Genomic DNA, 21,755 nt, shown 5'->3' on the forward strand with positions numbered 1-21,755 from the left:
TCCACCGAAGGAAACCTCGTGGTTTCGGTCAGAGGACTCCGGCGCCTAGGCTTGGGGGCTGCGTACTACATCAGATGCTCAACGTGACGTCAGAGTGAAGGCCGTGACATCATCTCGAAAATGCCGACGGGCACCCTGGGGCATTGGAGGGACCATACGTGCCCTCGCGGCTTCAATTCCCCAGACACGACCCGACCCCTGCTCGGCCGGAGTTGGGCTGTTTTAAGATCCGCGGAGCAGGGGACGTGGGGGAAGGGCTAGGGACTGAAGACTTTCCGGAACTCGGAGCCGAGTCGCTGCACGGGATGCAGGACGGTCTGCGGCCCCGTGGCCTCTTCTGTGTCCAGCTCTCTGGCCGCAGCTACCCTGCACCCAACCCGCGAGAAAAGAAAGTTTTATTAAGCAGGCTGGGAGGCGGGGAGGGGGGCGGGAGGGAGGTGGAGCGGCGACTGCGGCCTGCTCCAAAGAGGAGGGGAGGAGAAGAGGAGGGAACTGGCCTGGGAGGGATCGTGGGAGAAGGCGGAATGTGGGAGGGCTCAAGGGGACGTGGGAGGAACGAAAGGGCTGGGGGAGAAAGGGGGGTAAGTCTCCCCTGGACAAGCACTTTTTTTGTAAGTCCTAGGACTGAACTCCAGGACCAGGACTCTTCTCCCAGCCGCTACGGCCCCCGCTCAGCCACAGGTAGGGGGAGTCACGCTGCCCGTGGGAGGAAGGAGAGTTGTGGATGGAGGATGGTGGAGGGACCTGGGAAAAGGGGTGATGTGGGATAAAGTCAAAGGGAAGTCAAGCTACTGAGGGTTTTATTATTGTCAAAGAAGAGTGAAACACAAGAAGAGTGGAGAAATGAAGCAGATATTGGGGGGCGGGGGCTGCAGGATGTTCCAAATAGGGCAGCCGGGAGGGCCCTAAGGCTGGGGGTTCCTCTGTGAGGCCCTCTCCCTGGGTCCCCAAGCCAAAATGTTCCCAAACAAAGCTGCCCTGTTGGGTTGTTTGAGTTGGGGGAAGCATGTGGGGGGGGGGAGGGGGGAGCTCGCTGTAGAGGGGCTGTTCTCCGCCCCAGACAGAGGGAAGGCCTTGGCAGAGAAGCCGATTGGTGCTCTCGCCTCCGCTTGCCCGTGACAGAGATGGCGGTGTTGGCAGGAGGCTTGGAAAACCCCACCCCATTCCCCCCCCACCTCGAGGCCTGGCCCTCCTGGGCCCCTTGACCCTGCAGGGCATGTAGGATGTGCAAGAGTTCTCCAGTGCATTCTGGTTCTCTGCCTTCTCTGCCTGGAATCTGCCCAGAGAGGACTCGGCTTGGCTCCCATTCAGGGGACCTGAGATCCGAGGGTCTCCTAAGCCCCTCCTTGCCTGCCTGTCTCCACAATCAGTAGCTATCTGTCCTCTGTCTGACTGGCTGAATAGGATCATCTGGGTCCCTTCTGCCTCTGCTCCTTGGCTCTTGTCAGTTCCCCTCCTCCTCACCTATTGCCTGCCTTTCTCAGTTGCCCCCCAATTCTGTGTGCCAGGCTCTCTCCTGATCCCTCTCTATCCATCTTCAACATTGTGTCTCTCTCTCTACTGTCTCTGTTTGGTCCCCTTTCATTCCCACAGTTTCCCTTCCTCTCACATTCTCTCTGTCTGAGTCTCCCTCTCCGTGTCTCTTGCTCAGTCTCTTCCTCTTTATCTGGACCATTCTCTGATCTTGGTCTCTAATCTCTGTCTTTTGATCACTGGGTCTCCTTGACCCACGAGTCGGGGTATGGAGGTGATGATAGCAGAACTAGGGAAAGGACATTGTGAGACATAACAACTAATAGTGAGAGTTTTATTCTTCACAAAAGGGAGGGAGAGCCTCTCTCTCTCCCTCCCCGCCCCCCAATCTGGGTCTCTCAGTCTGTGTGCCTCTTTGACTCTGTGTTTCTGCTCTTATTTAGTATGTGTTCCTTTCTCACTGTCTCTCTTAGTCCGTGGGTCCCTCTCTTTCTCTCGCACTGTCTGTCTCTGGTCTTAACCAGTGTCTCTTTTCCTCTCATGACCTCTCTCAGACCTGGGCCTGGCTCAATTTCAGCTTCTCTCACATATTCTCTCTCTGGGGCACCCAGGCCTTCCTTGCCATGCGACCTGTCAGTGTCTGGCAGTGGAGCCTGTGGGGGCTGCTGCTGTGCCTGCTGTGCAGCTCGTGCCTGGGATCTCCATCCCCATCCACGGCCCCTGAGAAGAGGGCTGGGAGCCAGGGGCTACGGTTCCGGCTGGCTGGCTTCCCCAGGAAGCCCTTCGAGGGCCGCGTGGAGATCCAGCGGGCTGGCGAATGGGGCACCATCTGCGATGACGACTTCACACTGCAGGCTGCCCATGTCCTATGCCGGGAGCTGGGCTTCACAGAGGCCACAGGCTGGACCCACAGTGCCAAATACGGCCCTGGAACAGGTGAGCAATGCTCCAGGCACAGCCTAGGTATTGCCAAAGTGCAACCTAAATGTAGGGAGAGGGAACACCAGGATGGCACAGCCATAGGGACACAGAACACCAAGAAAAGCCAGTGTCAAGTACAACCATGGGGGACAAGCCAACCAGCAGTCACTTCTCAGAGCTGTGTGAACTTAGGCTGGTCAGTGCCTTCTCTGAGCCTCAGATGCCCCATGTGCAAAATGACTAGGTGAACTCTTAAGTTCCTTTCTGCTGCAAAAGTATGAGTCTACAAAGCCACGTGCAAAGACAGCGCTGACACAGGTGAGCCCTGTATGATTAAAGTACAACTGGTTTCATGGGAAGCTGAAAGCAGGTAAATGATGTCTGGATGTCCCAAAGCCAGAAGGAATCACAGATACTGCAGCCAACAAAATCAGATTATAGACCAGAGCTGAAACCAACAAGCTGGAACTTACCAAAGACAAGTATAAACTCTAGGACAAGTATGAATGTGGGTAGTAGGGGATTAGGAACAATTCTGAGACCTGGGGGTGCTTACACTGTATGAGCTCACAGTGAGATTGATAGAAACTGGTGCAGTCTGAAGCTAATCCCCCAGTTTCCACTGGCTAGATCACTTCTGGAATGAAGTGTCACTTTAGATGCCACATTTCCAGAGAGACAGTAGAAAATGGAAGTACTGGGAATTCCCTGGTGGTCCAGGATTAGGACTCCGCGCTTTCACTGCCAAGGGTGCAGGTTCAATCCCTGGTCAGGGAACTAAGATCCTAAAAATGGAAGTATATTCAGAGGAGAGCTGGCCAGATGTGAAAGATTGGAAGCCAATTTTCAAGGAATAGCTGAAGAAACCAGGGATATTTGGTATGAAAGGAAAAAGCTTTGGATAACAATTACATGATGGTTGTCTTCAAATGTGAGTACAGTCGTTTGGCTGAGGGATTTTTCTGGATGGCATCAAGGACTGAATCAGACCTGGAGTGGGGGAGTCATAAAAGAGTCTCAAGGACTTTGTGATGGTTCCAACAGCCTGCTGGGGCAGGAGGTAGGTATCCCAGCAGAAGCTGGGTAAGTCCTGTCAGGATATGCATGAGGGGTCCCTGCACATTAGCTGGGACCAACCTTTGAGGGGCCACCCAATTCTGAGAGAAAGTCGGTGATATTCATTTCAGTTTGGTCCAGGCAGAGAGAAGAACGCAGGGCAACGTGGCAACGCAGATGGGGGGCACATGGGAGAATGTAAGGCTGAGGTGAAAGGATTTTACATTTCCAAATCTCACAAATGGCTCAAATCCCTAAGCCCCCATGTATTGGCTGTGGTCTTAGTCAAGTTACTTAACTCCTCAGAACTCCAATTTCTTTATACAAAATGGTGATAATACCTTCTGGCAGCTCTGTTCTAAGGATGCTCACATATGTACATACCTTGGCAGATTGCCTCACATACAGTAGGTACTTGATTAATTGTAGCTTTCATTGAATGGGTAAGGGCTGATCAGAACTTCAGTGTTGACTCTTGGTTTTTTTTATTCACCCTACCAAATTCTTGGGTATCCCCAGATCACTATCAACCCTCCATCAATCCTATGCTCCCTTTCGTATTCCTTTCCAGGGTCCCCTGTCCCTTCCCCACTCATTACCTTACCAGGTATGAGGCTTCCATGCTCATTCTCACCAACATCTCCGTACTACCTCTCCAAGCCCCTCTGTCCCCTTATCTCCCGCCCCTCCACAGGCCGCATCTGGCTGGACAACCTGAGCTGCAGTGGGACTGAGCGGAGTGTGACTGAATGTGCCTCCCGGGGCTGGGGGAACAGTGACTGTACCCACGATGAGGATGCCGGGGTCATCTGCAAGGACGAGCGCCTCCCCGGCTTCTCGGATTCCAATGTCATTGAGGTCTGTAGTTCATAAACACACACACACACTCACACACACACACCACCCAGGGTGGCGAGACACAGGGGGCTGTGGAGTGGTTATATGCGCAGATACTAGAAGGTAGAGGATCCCATATGCCCAAGGGGATAATTTGGGTTGGTGGGGGACTTGGGGGGGCACAAAATGATAGGGCTCCGAGACACTGTATAGTCCAGGTTTTAGCATTAGCATTCAAGTTACTAAGCCTGCCATGAGCCTCTCCAACTTCATCCCTGGTCCTCAGGGCACTGTGCTCTCCTTCACCTCAGATGTTCCTCCTCTCCGGGGACATCTCCCTTCTTACTTTCTCCTCCTCCTTCAATACCACTTCCTCTGTGAAGTGCTCCCTCAGGCTCCAGGCAGAGTTAGATGCTCCTTCCCCAGCTTCTTCTGGACCCTTAGTCATTTCTCAGAGCATAGCATGTCCTTGCACACTCATGGCTGCAGGAGGGTCAACACACCCACACACCTCCTAGAGAGCAGGCCTGCCTCTCAGCCCCGTCTCGCCATTGGGTTTACAGCAAGCACACTCAATCAGGGTTCCTTGAGGGTGGCCGGACATACGAAAGGTGTCATTGGGATTCCTTCCTCTACTTGTGGTCCCATCCCCAGGTAGAGCATCACCTGCAAGTGGAGGAGGTACGAATTCGACCAGCCGTTGGGCGGGGCAGGCGGCCCCTGCCCGTGACTGAGGGACTGGTCGAAGTCAGGCTTCCGGACGGCTGGTCGCAAGTGTGTGATAAAGGATGGAGCGCCCATAACAGCCACGTGGTCTGCGGGATGCTGGGCTTCCCTAGCGAAAAGAGGGTCAACGTGGCCTTCTACAGGTGAAGGGACGAGGGCGCCTGTTAGGGAATGGTGTTGAGAGACCTCCGAGGGGGCTGCGGCACTGGGGGAACCTGGGCTCCGGAAGAGTGGGGAAATGTGGAGGCCTCTGCTAAACTGGAGAGTTGAGAAATATCGCGGGACCATGAAGCGGTCCCCGAGGCGAGTCTGCCACGGGACCGGCGAGGCTCGAGCTCTCTAGCGGCCCAAGCCGGCGCGGGGTGAGCGGCGGCTATGGCGTCGGTGCCCGTGACTCCATCGGTCGCCAGGCGGCGTCTCCGCGACCCGGGGCGAGCGCCGGGTCTCGCGAGGCCATGGCCAGCGGCCCGCAGGCCCGCGGGCGGTCGCGGTTACGGTGCCGGCGCTGGCGCGGCCCAGGAGCCCGCGGGTCGAGTTGGGGGGGGTGGGGGCGCGGCCATGCCCTGCAGAGGCGGAACTGGGGCGGGGCCGGACGCCGGGAGTCTGAAGGTGACAGGCCCGGAGCATCCCCGGGGCGGTGGGTCCCCGCCAGAGCGCCAATCCCTGAAGGCCGGAGGGCGCCGGGAGGGGCCTGGCGCCTCCCTGGGTCCAGGCGGCCCACGAGGCGTCTGTGACCGCGCGAGCCCTCAGGACTCCTAGGCAAGTTTTCCAGAATATGCTTCGGCCCAGAAGCCGGCCCTCTTCACCTGCTCTGGAGCCCTGGTGTACGCGCCGGCCTCTAGGAAACGGATCACACTGGTGACCGGTTCTGTGCTTAACAGCGTCTCGCTTCCCTGGAGCATCTAATTTGGCATTTTGAGAAATTTAGAAATTTCTCTGTAATTTAAATGATTGTTTTCTTCATCTCTTCCTTAGATCAGTTTTGCAGGAAGACTTCTTAACATCTGGGTGACCTTCCACTGGGCACACTACTTCAGATGTGGTCTGATCAGGGCAGGGTACAGCAGAAATGCTCACTTTTAATTAAAGCATGTGTAGATTTTGCATTGCCTTTCTGTTGAGGCAGCATCCCACTGCTCATATTGACCCTGTAATCACCTAAATTGGGTCTTCTCTCATCCTTGATACTGATAGAGCAGCCTAAATCTGTTGAGTTTACCCTATTAGTTTATACATCATTTAAAAACCATTAAAAAGCCATGATGATCCCATGAGATTATCTTGAATCTTGACATTATTTTCCACTTGTCATCCCTCCCTGCCTCCTCTGTTCAATAGATATGATAGCTCTGCTTCCTGACTTCATCAAAGTGACTGTTAAAATTGTTGAAATCTTTAAAACCAAAGTCTAACTCTTCTTATGAATCCTCCAGATTTACATCAAACCTTTAATCATTAGTTGTAAAATGTTTTTTCAGCCAATTGGGAACAAACTGAACACTACAATGATGTAGCCAACATTATACCATCTTATCTGTAATGAAATCATGGGAGATGTTATTAGTCTTTGCTAAAATCCAGCTATATTATGTTCACAGCCATTCTGCAGCCTTCCAATTTAGTAATCTTACCAAGAAAGGAAATCTTGGTGGTTTGACTGGGCTAATTTTTACTGAAATCCTTTTAGATTTCTAAGGATCACCATATTTTTCCTCAATGCTCACAAACTTTCTATTTAATAACTTATTCTAGAATATTATCTGTAGATTGAAGAATCCTCTTCCTTCTCAAAAATCAGTACATTATCCAACCTCCAGTCTTTTCCATACTTGCTCAGATTTTCTTTGCCTTGGCTCTGAAACACATCTTTCAGCCCCAAGGAATATACTTTATCTGGCATAGGGACTCATATGGTGTAAAACATCTATGTGCTGTGCTCCTTTGTTATTATCTACCTTGGGGCTATATTTCTTTCCCTGTGCTTGTTCTTTACCTTTCCTAATCCAAACACCAGGTTCTGAAAGATTAGTACGATTTAAATAGCAGCCATTTCAGGTGAAGAGGGTAGCATGAACAAAAGTGTAGAGAGTCATTCATTCAACATTTATTTATTGAGTGCCTACTGTGTGCCAGGGACTGTTGTAGATACTAGGGATTCAATAATGAACAAAACAGACAAAAATCCCTGATCTCATGGACTAGGGAAATACCAGAAAACGAGTAACATTACAAAATGTAAGGATGGCAAAGGGCATAATAGATAAAAATAAAGCAGGGAAAGGGTTAGGAAGCGGGGCTGGGATTGCAGTTTTAAATAGGTCAGAGGAGGCATCATTTGAGAAAATATTTAAAGGAGGCGAAGACACAAGCTATGCAAAAATCTAGATGAGCATCTCCAGGAAGAGGCATCATAAATGAGAAGATCCTGGGGAGTGTGGTGGTGTGTATCACGATGTGGGGGATGGGGGATTCTTGTCATGCTCCAGGAGACCCCTGGGGCTGGAGCTGAGTGAACAAGGGAGAAAATGATAGGACACGTGATGCAGGAGGAGATAGGGAAAGAATGGGGAGCCAGATCATGTAGGGCCATTTGAGAGTCTTTGGTTTTTACTCTGTGTGAGATAAGGTTTTGGGCAGAGGTGTGACATCTGACTTCCACTTTTTATGTATTATTTGGGCTGCTTTGTTAAGAATAGACTGTAAGGGATGTGGCAGAATCAAGCGTCAGGGAGATAAGGCAAAGATAAGGCAAAGTGCAAAGAGGGGACTACCCTGGCAGTCCAGTGGTTAAGACTCTGTGCTCCCAATGCAGGGGGTACGGGTTCGATCCCTGGTCAGGAAGCTAAGATCCCGCGTGCTGCATGGCGTGGTGTGGCGTGGCCAAACAAAAAACAACAACAACAATAAAATGCAGGGCTTCCCTAGTGGCGCAGTGGTTGAGAGTCGGCCTGCCGATGCAGGGGACGCGGGTTCGTGCCCCGGTCCGGGAAGATCCCACATGCCGCGGAGCGGCTGGGCCCGTGAGCCATGGCCGCTGAGCCTGCGCGTCCGGAGCCTGCGCTCCGCATCGGGAGAGGCCGCAACAGTGAGAGGCCCACGTACCGCAAAAAAAAAAAAAAAATGCAAACGGAGGTGAGGTAGAAAAAGAAGCAGGTGAGTGTGGAGGCCTAGAAGCCAAGTAAAGTGCTTCAAGGAAGAGTGATCAAGTGTGTCAGTGCCGCTGATGGGTCTAAAAACATGAGGACTGAGAAATGAATACTGGATTTAGCAACATGAAGTTATTGCTGACCCCAACAAAGATGAAAATGAATAGGATATTTTGAAAGACAGTTGACAAGAGTAGAAGATTTATACTGAGAAATAGTGGAAGAAAGATCCGAATGGATAGAGTAAGGCTAGAAAATGGAACACTTTTAATGCCAGATTGGAGAGTTTTACCTTTATCTTATGGAAGATTAAAAAATAAAAGTACTTGTATGGGACAGTGATAAAATAAGGCCAATGTTTTTAAAAGTTTGATAGTAGTGAACTGGAAGAGGAAGTTCTAGATGCAGTAAGATTAGTCAGGAGTTATAAACATGAAGCTGATGGGGAGGATGACAACGAGGAGAGAGGGGAATGAATAGATGTAGGATGACTGATAGAATATAGAAAATAAGAGAAGAAAGAACTAAAATGATACTGAAGCTGCTCAAGAGAAGGATGGTATCCATCAGGCATCTCTGGGCTTCAAGTTAATATGAACTAACTTTAGACGTGGGCCGTCCCGGGGCATTTTGAGGCCCAGGAATTGTCCCCACGTATATACAGCCTCAAGTAAGTTTCGGAAATCAGGAATATTTGTGTACCTATTGGGATCTCTTACTGAGTCTGGGATATGAAGGCTGGAGAAGGAAATATACTTAGTACAGTGTTCATTCTTAGTGGGGAAAGAGATTACAGGGGTCCTGGGAGATTCTGTGATTTGGATATGGTATAGATACGCCGTCACAGGTCAAGTCAGACAGAGGGAGAATCCTCGTAGGTAATACAATTATAAAGCCTAGGCAAGATAGTTATAAACAACTCTACCTTCCTTAGAGAAAGAAGATGCATCTGCTAGCTTTTAGAGGAAGTCAGTAAGATTTAGAGAATAAGAAAATCAGAATGTGATATATTTATCATTTTTAAACTTGGTTTGTTAGTTCTACCCTAGAACATGTGAAAGTTGTAGAATCTTAGAAGAGGAAAATAATGTACAGATAATTGAACCATTTACTGCCCTTTTTCAGGCAAAGAAGTTGAAGTTCTAAGAGCTTAAGTGCTGTTTAAGAAGTCACTCTTCTAGTTCATTTCAGCTTGATAGATATTTATTGAACTCCTACTATTTGCCAAGCACTGTGCAAGGTGCTCAGAATACAGAGGTGACGAGAGAGTTAGTTAGGCACCAAATCATAGAAGACCTTATAGGCTATGTTAAGGATTTGGATCTTTATGATAAAAGTAATGGAAAATCATTGAAGTTTTTTAATGAGGAGGGCTGTGAGAGGACATGATCAGGTTTGTGGCTCTGAGAGATTACTTTGACTGCATTTCTGAGAATGGTTTAGAGAAGGGCAAGAGCAAATGGATTAGAGAGTTGTTTAGGACAGAACATTGACAGGACTTCGTTACGGATTGAAGAGAGAAGAGTCAAGGTTGACTCCTAGGTTTCCGGCGTAGATTTTGCTGTAAGAGTTATATTTATTTTTTAAACCCACATTAAATTTTAGATAACTTTGAGATATCTAAGTAGGAACATCAAGAAGGCAATGGAATATACAAGGTTAGGTGTGAACGAGAACATATAAAGAGAGGATGTGGAGTGAGAAGAATGCCTTAGAGCTCTAAAAATTTAAATGACTATATAGAGGAGGAGCCTGATAAGAAGACCAAGAAAGAGCAACCAGAATTAGGACTGAAACAAGGCCAGTAGTGTTGTGACAGCCAAGGAGGGAAAGAGAGAACAGCAGTGCCAGATGCTACCAAGAGTCAATGGGATGAAGACTAAAAAAGAAGAAAAAAAATCTTCTGGATTTATTATCGCAGAGTGATGCGGGGGGGCGGAAACCAGAAAGGGGTGGGTTAAGGAGTGAGTGGGAGGAAAGATGATGAGTATCGACAACCACTGAAAAGTTTTTCTATGAAGAGGGAGAAAGATGTGGGGTGGAGGGTGTGTGTGTGTGTGTGTGTGTGTGTGTGTGTGTGTGTGTGTAAGAGACAGAGAGAGAGCTGAACATGTTTAAAAGGATTCGATTGAGAAGGAGAGGTTATGTGCAACTTCTCAATTGAGAAGGAGAGAAAGGAACGTAGGGGAAGGAATTCAGAAACGTTTGGGGGCAGTGGCCTTAGAGAAGAAAGACAGTTGGAATGAGAAAAGGATGTGCAGATGCAGGTAGCTTTTTATGTTTGATGGTTGAAGGAACAAATGATAGGGAAAACAAGCACATTTGTGAATGAAGAAATATCAATGAAGACAAATATCAGTACTGGTCCTAAACAAGTACCAGGTCCTTAATGTAACCTGTATTTGCCTTATAATGTATATTATTATATATACCATATAATATATAATATAAAGACCTTATATAGTCCTTACATAACTTAGAGAAGAAGTACTTCTAAATTTCTAGGTAATACAACATTTTTCTGAATACAACGCTGGAGATCAGAATGATCTCTCTGGGTTACTGGTGAAAGAAAGTGCCAAGTATACTTCATTTCAGACATGTTTGAGAAAAACACATCTAGAGAAAAAGTTTCACACTATACATATATGATGAAACATTCTAAACTCTTAGTAGCGTCTCGGAAAGTTTCTTAGTAGTCTCTCAGGAAAGGGACCCGAGAGTTATTGTAGACTCTTTGCTAGGAATGTTGGACATATTGAACGTTTTGGCAAAAAGACCAACTAAGTACATCCTCAGTAAGAAGCCAGGGCAGGAGGTACCAAGCAGATTCAGCCCTGTTAAAATCTATTTATTAAAATCCTAGCACATCTGCACATAGTATACCACATCCAAAGATGACTCCTCAAGAGAAACAGCAGAGCAGGAACATGTTCAAAGAGATGATAACTAAGAGGATGACAGGGAATTCCATAAATTTTGTAAGGACAGACAAGACCTGCATTCATTATACATAGTTGGGCAGGACAAAGGGGGCAAAGTGAAAGTCTTTGAAATCAAAGGGAGAATGAGTGGAGAAACAGACCTAGTTTCCATGCATTAGACTTAAGGCAACTTCTTGAAGAATAAAATAGGTCAAATATTTAGGCCAATTAAGAAGAAATAAGGTTTTAGAACTTAATCCCTGGAAGTAAGTTTGGGAAATGAGCTCAGTTTGTGAATGACTAAAGCAATGACTAAAGCATATGGGATTTAACTAAAGCAGGAAGGGTTCTGTCATCCTAAGCAGCCTGGCCTTATGCTCCGCAGTCAGACCAAGTTAATGTCCCTTATTATCCAGCCTTGGTCCGTGGTCCTCGTTCACTGGCCTCAGGCCTGGACATGCCAGAAGCCAGAGAGCATCCGAGAAAAGAATACATAGCCTCTCTAGGTGTGACCAAGCCAGTTCCCTCTCCTTGCCTAGTCAGTCTGGCAATCCTAACAATCCTAACACCCTTCTACTTACACCCGTTCCCCTAGCCCTCCCCCCAGGTTTAGATCAGCCCTAATATCAACCCAAGAGTCCTTATTCCCTGTCTGCCTTAACCTAATTTCTGTGGGTCCTGGTATAGGGTCTTTATCAGCCCCGAGTCCATGTCCTTCACTGCTGCTCACCTGTCTGGTTACGTGCTTATGAGGCCAAACAGCTGTGAAGGGTTGAACTTTGGAGGTATCTGATGTTATAAGATCCTGCCACCAGGAGCCCTCTAACTATTGGAAAAGAAATCTTGCCCCTGGTCCCAGTTGCACTAGCTTTTCCCACTTAGTTCTAGACTGATCCTGACTCTGCTGTTGTCTTATCCTCACAGAAAGTTGAGGAAGCGAGCGGCCAAAGCCTCGGCCCGACGCTCCAAGCCCCTTGGAAGGTAATGGGGCAAGAGCCCCGGGACCTCCTGCTCATCCCTGTGACCCCAGGAGGTGGATGGATGGAAGGCAGCCTATCCATGTCCATCCCAGAACCCAAGCTGATGAATCAGGGATATGACTGGAAAATGGCCATTCCAGGGGGGAGGGGAGGGGAGGCAGGCATGGGGATGGGTAAGCTTTGATCTTAGGAAGCCCAAGGAGGAAATAATGCAGGAATGGCTTAGGAAAAGCCTCTGCATCTTTATACTTCCCCCAAATAGCTTGGACTCCAGCCTCAGCCACCTGCATGCTTCCTCCCCTGCCCCAACTCCTAACCTCCCTTAATTCATCTGCATTCCCATTCTCTCTTCTCCCTTTACCATTCCTCTTATCTCCTCTCCCCTCACCACCTGGATTGACATAACTAGTTTTCTCATAACTGTTGCTGAACCCAGAGAGCAGCATGTATTCCAAAAATAGTTAAGTGGTATGCAGCAGTATATGTGGAAAATCTGACTGCCTTGGCTTTGCCCCTCCCCATACTCTGCATGAAGGGTCCTTCCTAGAAACAGAAAATAATAATAATAATCCTTTACTTTTCCCTGGCAACATACCTGACCACTACCTCCAATAACTTCTTTCTCCTTTTTTCAGACCAATCATCAAGCTTAAAGCCAAACCCAAACCCCGAGTGGGCAGGGGGCCAATCAAGAGGTAAATAAAGTTCAGGCTAAGTGGAGAGGAGAGGGAGTGCCGAGTGATGAGTCAGGGGCGTCGGGCTGTGGTCAGGAAGGGGTCCAAGAGAAGCCTCCACCAAGAGGTGGAAGAGCAGCAGCAACTGTTACAAGCCACCTTCCAGATGAGTCACCGAAATGTAAAGTAAGACTGGCCCTTATGTGGTTCTCTGAGGAATTATGCTTGTCACAGGATTTCTGAAAATCTCAGAAGTTCATCCACTGACTACCCTTGTTCCACATGCTTATTTATCTTCCCCCAGCAGATTTTAGTAGATACTCTGGCACTCTTGTCCTTCAGATGCCATGCTTGCCTCTCCCCCAAGAAGTTAAGTTTGCCTAAGGGATCAGTGTTCCCATCCTACCTTTATTTAATTGTTAAAAATAAGTGCTACCAGCTTGGAAGTGAGACTGAGGATCCCCTCTGGAAACTTTGTCAGGGATGGAGTCACATGGAAGTCCTGATCTCTGGCCCAGTTCACACAATTAGGCTCCCAGTCCCATCATTTTCCTCCTGGGTTCCTTCAGAAGCCCAGGGAATGGAAAGCTTCCAATCCCGATGATTGTGTCTCACTTGGTTTCTAAAGGCAATTTGTCCATGAAAAGTCTCTCTGATAGCTTCTTCAGCAGTAGTTGAGGCATAGAGAAGTCATCCCTTTCTATTCTTTCCTCCTCTCTTCACAGCATTCCGAGATCACCCAGTGGCCCCTGGTACCCCTCATTCCCCAGCTTCTCCCTCTGGTGCCTTCAAAGGGGCTTGGAATTTGGGGGTGTTCTTGTAGTGCCCTTCCAGCTTAGGGTCATCTTGCCCAACATGGCCATACTCTGGCCTTCCCTGACCCCCCACATTAAAATGCACACTGGTGTTTTTATTTTGTCAGTTATGGGGAAAAAAGGAGGAGAGAGTTTAGAAGAGAGATGTCTTTTTCCTCTGATGGCGTCTTTGACTTTTATTTTCAGCCAGACAGGACTTTGGGAGAATACCTGGTCTCTTTGAATCCACTTATCTTGAGCTCGCAAACGTATTCTGTAAAGTCTCCAGGCTTCCTTTGTCTGATTTGTTTATAACTTGTCCATCTCTCTGTGTCTTCCCAGCCAATGGCTTCAAATCGTCATATTCCTTCCTTCCTCTGACATCAAGTAATGGAGCACATTACTGCAATAATTCACTGCCAAACCAGCCTCACAGACCCACTCCACCAACACCAGGCCTCATCTGGTTCCTTTCCTCTCTGGGTTCAAACCAGCTGTTCTGGGAAGAAAGTCCTTCTCTCATCACATGGCTCACTGCAGTATCTCATTCCGTTGGTGTCAATAAGCAAGTCTCCTCCTTCTCTCTAGCATCTCTCCGCTGTGTTTCCAAGTTTTAACATCTCTAATTTAGTCCCATTTTCCCACTTGAGGGGCTATGGAACATTCTTTCTGTTACATTTAAACTGCAGAAGCATGGACTACCTCATTAAAGACTCATACAGTTCAGCTCAGGTCTGGGGATATCTTCACCCTTCTGTTGTTCATATTCACTCTCCTTCTCTGGTCACGTGGCCCCTCTTTGTCTGTCTTGCATTTGTACATCTTCGTTCCTGTATATACCAGCTCCAGTCTTTCCTGTGTTCACCATCTGGTCTGTTCTTCCATAACTGCCCATCATCCTCTGGCCTGGAAACCCCTCTGGCCTCTAAGAAGCCATGTAGACGCAAGACTTACTCACTCCTTTGCATCCTGACTCATTTAGTTATTTCAGTCACAGCGTAATAGAAGGATCTGCTCACTCTGGCTATTCAGGCTTCCTGTTTGTGTCAGCTACTCCCTCCTACCCATCTCTTCCAGCTGGGCAGTCCTGGCTTCCTATTGTCTTTGCACAGTAGCGTCAGCCTCAGCCTCCATTAGGGCCAGCACCCTGAAACCGTACAGAACAAGGTTTCTGTCAGGCAAGTCAAGACGAGCCTTCCTTCCCATAGGGTTCTTCTGCTGCAGAAGGTCCCCAAGGACCAGCCCCCGTCCAGGTAATCTAGGCTCTTTCGGCCTAGAAACTCGCCATTACCTTTGTCTCTTTGTCTCTGTGTTTTTGCGGAGAAGAGGGGAAGAAGAAGGGCTAAAGTGGTCATGGGTGGAGGCACGGAGTGGGAGGAGGGATGTGGGCAAAGAGGCAGGAGCACTGCTTTACCCTACTGCTCCCACTCCTGTCCCCCCAGGCTGCTGGCCCAGCGGCAGCAACACTCCTTTGGTCTGCATGGGGTGGCGTGCGTGGGCACGGAGGCCCACCTCTCTCTCTGCTCCTTGGAGTTCTATCGTGCCAATGACACCACCAGGTGCCCTGGGGGGGGCCCTGCGGTGGTGAGCTGTGTGCCAAGCCCTCTCTACGCAGCGTCCAGTGGCCAGAAGAAGCAACAGTCGAAGCCTCAGGGGGAGGTGTGTGAGACAGCGACTATGACCTTCCCCACCCCAGGCGGAGAACCCCCTAGCCTGGCCAGCCCCTGATTAAGCACAGCCTTGACCTTTGAGGACAGAGAGGAACCTCCTACCTCCCATGCTCCCTCCCACCAGAATCTCATTCATCTCCCAGGTCTACTCAGCCCTCTCTGTGCTGATGTTTCCATTCACTGCTGGGCACCTCTCTCTCCTTTACAGGCCCGAGTGCGATTAAAGGGTGGAGCCCACCCAGGAGAGGGCCGGGTAGAAGTCCTGAAGGCTGGCACGTGGGGCACAGTCTGTGACCGCAAGTGGGACCTGCAGGCAGCCAGTGTGGTGTGTCGGGAGCTGGGCTTCGGGAGTGCTCGAGAGGCTCTGAGCGGTGCCCGCATGGGGCAGGGTGAGGGGGGTGCAGGTGGGAGGGAGAGGGAAGGAAGAGGTACACACTCCTGGGGGAGGGTACATTCCTTAGGAAGGAGACCCCTGGACAGATAAGGAAGTTAGAACCTCCTGATCTTTGACCTCTGACCTTAGGCATGGGTGCCATCCATTTGAGTGAAGTTCGATGCTCTGGCCAGGAACCCTCCCTCTGGAAGTGCCCCCACAGGAACATCACAGCTGAGGACTGTTCCCATAGCCAAGATGCTGGAGTCCGATGCAACCTGCCCTACACTGGGGTAGAGACCAAGGTCAGTCATTCTTTCCACCTTGATTCAGGTGTCTCACATCCTATCCAGTTCTGGTCATGATCTGCAGTCTGATGCCCACTGCCCCATGCCCCTGCCATCCTGCAGCTCCCACCTGATGCCACCACTTGCTAGCCCTTTAAGTGCCTCTGAATCACCATTCAGCCATAGGCCTGCTACAGACTCCCACTACTCCACCCCCAAAAGCTTCCCCAGTACTTCCATTGTGTCACTACAGATCCGACTCAGCGGGGGCCGCAGCCGACATGAAGGGCGAGTCGAGGTGCAAACAGGAGGACCTGGGTCCCTTCGCTGGGGCCTCATCTGTGGGGATGACTGGGGGACACTGGAGGCCATGGTTGCCTGCAGGCAACTCGGACTGGGCTATGCCAACCATGGCCTGCAGGTGAGTGGGAAGGAGACGAACCAAGGCTATTGCCTCCAAAGGCTGTGTTTGGGGCAGAGGACTGTCAAAATGAGTCCCTTGGCCTGGGAGGCTGGATGGTGGCCTCACAAAAACACCTCTGTATGTCCCCAGGAGACCTGGTACTGGGACTCAGGGAATATAACAGAGGTGGTGATGAGTGGAGTGCACTGCACAGGGACTGAGCTGTCCCTGGACCAATGTGCTCATCATGGCACCCACGTCGCCTGCAAGAGGACAGGAAGCCATTTCACTGCTGGAGTCATTTGTTCTGAGAGTGAGTGAAGGGTCGGGTGACTCAAGCCAGGGAAGGGAGGCTGTGGCCTACCCCTTTGCAGGGAGAGAGAGAGCTGCAATCCGGAGGGGTCCGCCTTCCCTGCAGAAAACCAGTCTCACCCAACTTTCTGGGGGTGGGGGGAAGGGGATGCGGGGCAGGGGGTGGGGGTGAGAATGGACGCACTCCCATCTGTCCCTGCCCCTCAGCAGTGAGTTCTAACCCTCTCCTTCCTTCCTTGGTGCAGCCGCGTCAGATCTGCTGCTGCACTCAGCACTGGTGCAGGAGACCGCGTACATCGAGGACAGGCCCCTGCACATGTTGTACTGTGCTGCTGAAGAGAACTGCCTGGCTAGCTCGGCCCGCTCAGCCAACTGGCCTTACGGCCACCGGCGTCTGCTCCGATTCTCCTCCCAGATCCACAACCTGGGACGCGCTGACTTCAGGCCCAAGGCTGGGCGCCACTCCTGGGTGTGGCATGAGTGTCATGGGTGAGAGGGTCAAGTAGAAGGGCAAGGCCACTGGGGACGGGGCAAGCCTGCTGTGGGCAGGGAAGGAAACAGGGGTTCCCTTGTCCCCACAGGCATTATCACAGTATGGACATCTTCACTCACTATGATATCCTGACCCCCAACGGCACCAAGGTGGCTGAGGGCCACAAAGCTAGTTTCTGTCTAGAAGACACCGAGTGTCAGGAGGGTGAGTTGGGGCCTAGAGTAGACTACAGTTTCCTCATCCCCACAGCCTTGCCTCACACTGACATATGCTTATCTCTTCAGATGTCTCCAAGAGGTATGAGTGTGCCAACTTTGGAGAGCAGGGCATTACTGTGGGTTGCTGGGATCTCTACCGGCATGACATCGACTGTCAATGGATTGACATCACAGATGTGAAGCCAGGAAACTACATTCTGCAGGTGCCTGGGATCTAAGATTTCCAGCTATTGAGTGGGAGGAGTGTTTATTAAAGACACATTTGGATTTGAGGACTGCAGCTGGTTAAGCTGGCATTTTCCCACTCACAGGTGGTCATCAACCCCAATTTTGAAGTAGCAGAAAGTGACTTCACCAACAATGCAATGAAATGTAACTGCAAATATGATGGACATCGCATCTGGGTGCACAACTGCCACATTGGTATTTGGTGGGAAGAGAAGCCAGAAAGACTGGGGGATGGGAGGGAAAGGCCTTCATTCTCTTCTCCCTAGGTTGTTTCTATGTCTTCCCACCCACTTCCGTATTTTCCAGTCTCCCCACTTCTACCCACCCTTCCCCACAACGGGTCAATCTTCCTGCCCAAACCACATGTTCACCTTGCAGGCGATGCCTTCAGTGAAGAGGCCAACAGGAGGTTTGAACGCTACCCTGGCCAGACCAGCAACCAGATCATCTAAGGTGCCACCACCCTCCTCTGCAGACCACAACTGGCCCCTAATGGCAGGGGTCTGAGGCTGCCATTACCTCAGGAGCTTACCAAGGAATCCTTGACGTCAGCAGGCCCACGGCACTCATCCATTGTGCACTGTGGGTGTAGAACTGTCAAGCAGAAGTTATTGCCCTCCTTTTACGCCGGCTGTCTGGATCTGTGGCCAGGCATGGGGAATTTTGCTCCCAGGCCCAGCACCAAACCAAGCACGCCACAAAGAGGCGCACCTGATTGACTGCCCAGGAAAAGACAGCAGCAGCTCGTTTTCTTAAATAGGGAGGTCAGAATGGTCAACTCCAATATCTCCTCTCAGTTCAGGGAGATACGGCTTTACCTCTAGCCTTTTTGTGGGGGGAAAGAGCAGTGCGCCACCCTTCCCCTCATTTTTGAGTATAACATGTTGCTAGGTATAATTTTATTTTATATAAAAAGTGTTTTTGTGATTCCTCAGGGCCCAGGGATTGGTGCTGGTAGTTGGAGGGACCTGCCCCCAACTGGTTCATTTAATCCTCCATCCGGGTGCCATAAGAACCCAAGCCAGGAAAGCAAGGTAGAAATCAGAGCAGAAGCCTCCTACTCTTGCTGATCCATTCATTCTGTGACTTCAGGGGTCACATATAAGGTCAATGTTTCCGGTCCCCGCCGGATCCGCACTGCCAGCTGGGATTGGGTTCGAACGGCTTCATAAATATCTTCAGCATTTTGTACCAGCCGCTCCCCAATGGCCAAGATCACATCACCAGGCCGTAGACCAGCCCTATGGCAAAAAGTGGACAGAGAGATAAAGGAGGGAATAGATGGCCCAGTTCAAGGGCACATAAACACCTCACCCATCTCCACCTCCCAGTGCAATCTCTCCCTCACCGGTGTGCAGGGGAGTCCAGGATGACTTTATGGATGAGCACACCATGCTGAACATCAGGAAAGCTTGGTTCTCGAAGCTGTAGTTCAGCAAGGATGCTGAAAGGACACAGATCACTTTGTTAACCACACCACGGCACTCTCCCAATTCTGGGTTCGCCTCAAATCTCTCATCAACACACTGATAAGTTATGGATAGGGATGCACTAGATCCTCTGGAGACAAAAACAATTCACTTTCTGCCTTCTAGCAGTTAGGAAGTGGGACATGTATATAAAAGGTAACTAATTCCAAATGACAGTATTAAATCAATAGCACTAATGTCATTCTAAAATCCTAAGAGAAGCTAGAAGGAGGTGGCATAACTTTATCTAAACCTAGAAGGATTGGTCTTATATTTATATAAAATGAGAACAACATAAACAAAAACATGGGATTAGGAAATCAAGTTGGACGGAACAGAATATACTCATAGGGAAGCCATGTCCGGAAGGTTGAGTTGAAGACATGGAAAATGGCCCCTGAACACCAGGCTAATGGATTGGAGGTTGTAAATCAAAGCAATAACAGGATGAAATCAATCAGGTGGGAGGTATGCGAAGTGGAGTGGGGTGAGAAAATCAAGATGAGAGAGGACAGCTCTTCTGATAGTTCCAAGTATGAGGCAACTCATCTTAGATAAAGACAGAACTGAGAATGAAGCTCAACAGAAGTGCCAGGTGCCCACAACTGGTTACACTGATGGCCCTACCCCTATAGCTCATACCTGGGAGTCAGGGTTAGCATCATCACTCCAATGTAGCGGCGCTGGGACCCACTGCTTCCAAACCAGGAATCTGTGACAGAGGGACAAATAAGCCCCACCCAGCTACATCCTTCCTTCCCCCTCCTGCTCCTCCCAACAGACCCCTCTCCAACAAGCCCCCACCTCCACCCCCCACTACTTAAAGGAAACCGTTTACCCCCAAGCCAGGCTTACTCTTCTTTTCTCCACGATGTAGAAACTCTCGAAGGCGATCAGCAGGGATGGCAAAGGAGATTCCAGCTGTGACCTTCATGGTATTCACCCCAATCACCTCCCCATCCTGTTGGGACAGAGCCCACTATTCTCTAGCCCAAATAAATAGTAGGAGATGGGGGTACCTGAGCAAGAGTAGCAGGGAGTGTTGGGGAGTCGGGGAGACCTGGCTGGATTCCGGCGACAGCCAACAAGAAACTGCTCAGAAACTTGACCAAACATCATTGAATTAGGGAAAACCCACCCCTTCCCACACTGACCTGGGGCAGGGATTCTCGGAAAGGATGTCCCACTCACCAGGTTAACCAGGGGACCGCCAGAGTTTCCAAACTGCAGGACAAGGAGAAAATATGGAAGAGATCCAGGGACTCTATGCCTGGGGGCAAAACCAGGATGGAGGCACTTGCTCCAAATTCTCTCCTTTACCAGCCCATGAAGGGGTGGGCACGGTTTTTGCCACCCAACCTCTGTATACAGGCTAATCCACCATCTATCACACACCTCTACCCCCTCCCCCAACCTAGTCTGTCATTTCTCTCTTATCAGGACGCACATCAATAGCTGCATCAGTCTGGATGTATTCCACATTGGTTTGGGGAAGGCCCAGGTCTTTGGCTGGACGCTGAGCAGAGCTGACAATGCCGGATGTGATCGTGTTCTGCAGTGCAAAGGGACTTCCCATGGCAACGACAAACTCCCCTTGCCGGACATCGGCTGAACGTCCCAGGGGCAGCGTTGGGAGAGGCTCCTAAGGGAGAATGGGTACAAGAGACTTGTCATCTGGAGCTGTGAGCAAATTCAGAGCCCCAACCAGACATGGCCTGCCCAGACCCCCACCTTGGTCTGAATCCTCAGCGTGGCGATATCTGCCACGGGATCCACAGCTGTGACGACGGCCTCATACGTATCGCCGCTAGGCAGCCTGACACGGACTCGGCGCCGATCAGCCACCACATGAGCGTTGGTAACGATGAGCCCGTCGGCAGCCACCACGAATCCTGAGCCATTCGAGATAGGGACTTCGCGGCCCGAAAAAGGGTGCCTGGGATAGGGGGGCGGGGGTTGGGGAAGCACGGATGTGAGGAGGCTCGGACCCTCCTTCTCGCCCGCCCTCTACCCGCGGCTTCGGTTCCTCCGGGTCTACCCCACCGTTACCGGCCCAAGATCTCGATATAAACCACGGCAGGGGCCGTCTTCTCCACCACGTCCGCGATGAAGTTGTACTGGCTCCGGGGAGAGGGAGGCGGCGAGCCAAGGACCGAGGCGAGGACGGCCGGGGGACCCCGACCCCCGCCCCACAACAACAAGAGCACTGCCCCCCCAGCGCCCAGCGCCACCGCCAGCCACACGCGCGGACGGGTTCCAGGGGTCCCTGAGTCTTCCCGGATCCGGGGATCTGGGGTCCCCTGGATCAGCCGTGCTCGGGGATCCGAAGTGCCCGACGTCAGACATGTTCGTGGTTCAGGGGCTCCCACAGACAACCGGGCCCCGAAACTGGGGGTCCCATAAGTCACTCGGGCCCGAGGGTCAGGAGTTCCTAACGTCAGCAAGGCCCGGAGGTCAGGGGTCAACAGGGGTCCCTTTCCCCAGCGACCCCCTCCCAAAGCGCGCCATCCTCGGAGGCTCCAGACTGCACCCCGCCCCGCCCTCAGTGCAGCCATCAGCTCCGCCTCGGGAGCCTCGTCGCCCGCCCTGCACAGAGGAGGCGCCCTGGACGCTAGCGGGCGGACAGCGGGACGCGGAGCACGCCGGTACCTGAAGTCTCCAGAAGTGCACGCCGGAACCAAGGATTCCGGAAGGCCGACTCCGCCCCCGCCCCGCGAATGCCGGGAATTGTGGTCCCAGTGGGACGCGAGTTATGAGGTGGTCAAAGGGCC

General features: G+C 50.7%; 2 protein-coding genes across 8 annotated transcripts; one reads left to right on the top strand and one right to left on the bottom strand.

Moving 5' to 3' along the window:
- Positions 1 to 366: 366 nt before the first annotated feature.
- Positions 367 to 18,451, top strand: LOXL3 (lysyl oxidase like 3). 7 transcript variants are annotated; one of them, XM_033400565.2, is made up of 17 exons: positions 367 to 681; positions 2,085 to 2,409; positions 4,145 to 4,308; positions 4,942 to 5,156; positions 12,008 to 12,064; positions 12,699 to 12,758; positions 14,740 to 14,784; positions 14,974 to 15,190; positions 15,410 to 15,590; positions 15,725 to 15,879; positions 16,115 to 16,282; positions 16,415 to 16,577; positions 16,822 to 17,065; positions 17,158 to 17,273; positions 17,354 to 17,490; positions 17,599 to 17,710; positions 17,894 to 18,451. In XM_033400565.2, the coding sequence occupies exons 2-17, from the start codon at positions 2,097 to 2,099 to the stop codon at positions 17,965 to 17,967; spliced, it is 2,421 nt and encodes an 806-aa protein (XP_033256456.1). In that variant the 5' UTR covers positions 367 to 681; positions 2,085 to 2,096; the 3' UTR covers positions 17,968 to 18,451. The 7 variants fall into 7 exon arrangements, 6 of the variants coding, with proteins under 6 accessions (XP_033256456.1, XP_033256457.1, XP_033256458.1 ...); XM_033400566.2 differs by lacking the exon at positions 14,740 to 14,784; XM_033400567.2 differs by lacking the exon at positions 12,008 to 12,064.
- HTRA2 (HtrA serine peptidase 2) lies at positions 18,400 to 21,539 on the bottom strand. Its single transcript, XM_004277115.4, has 8 exons — positions 21,034 to 21,539; positions 20,716 to 20,920; positions 20,432 to 20,626; positions 20,176 to 20,208; positions 19,840 to 19,945; positions 19,627 to 19,696; positions 18,864 to 18,959; positions 18,400 to 18,756 (listed from the first exon to the last, which is right to left on the bottom strand). Exons 1-8 carry the CDS (start codon positions 21,537 to 21,539, stop codon positions 18,591 to 18,593), a joined length of 1,377 nt encoding a protein of 458 aa, XP_004277163.1. The 3' UTR covers positions 18,400 to 18,590.
- Positions 21,540 to 21,755: the final 216 nt, after the last annotated feature.

Source organism: Orcinus orca, chromosome 13, assembly GCF_937001465.1.
Source record: "Orcinus orca chromosome 13, mOrcOrc1.1, whole genome shotgun sequence".
Lineage (NCBI taxonomy): Eukaryota > Metazoa > Chordata > Mammalia > Artiodactyla > Delphinidae > Orcinus > Orcinus orca.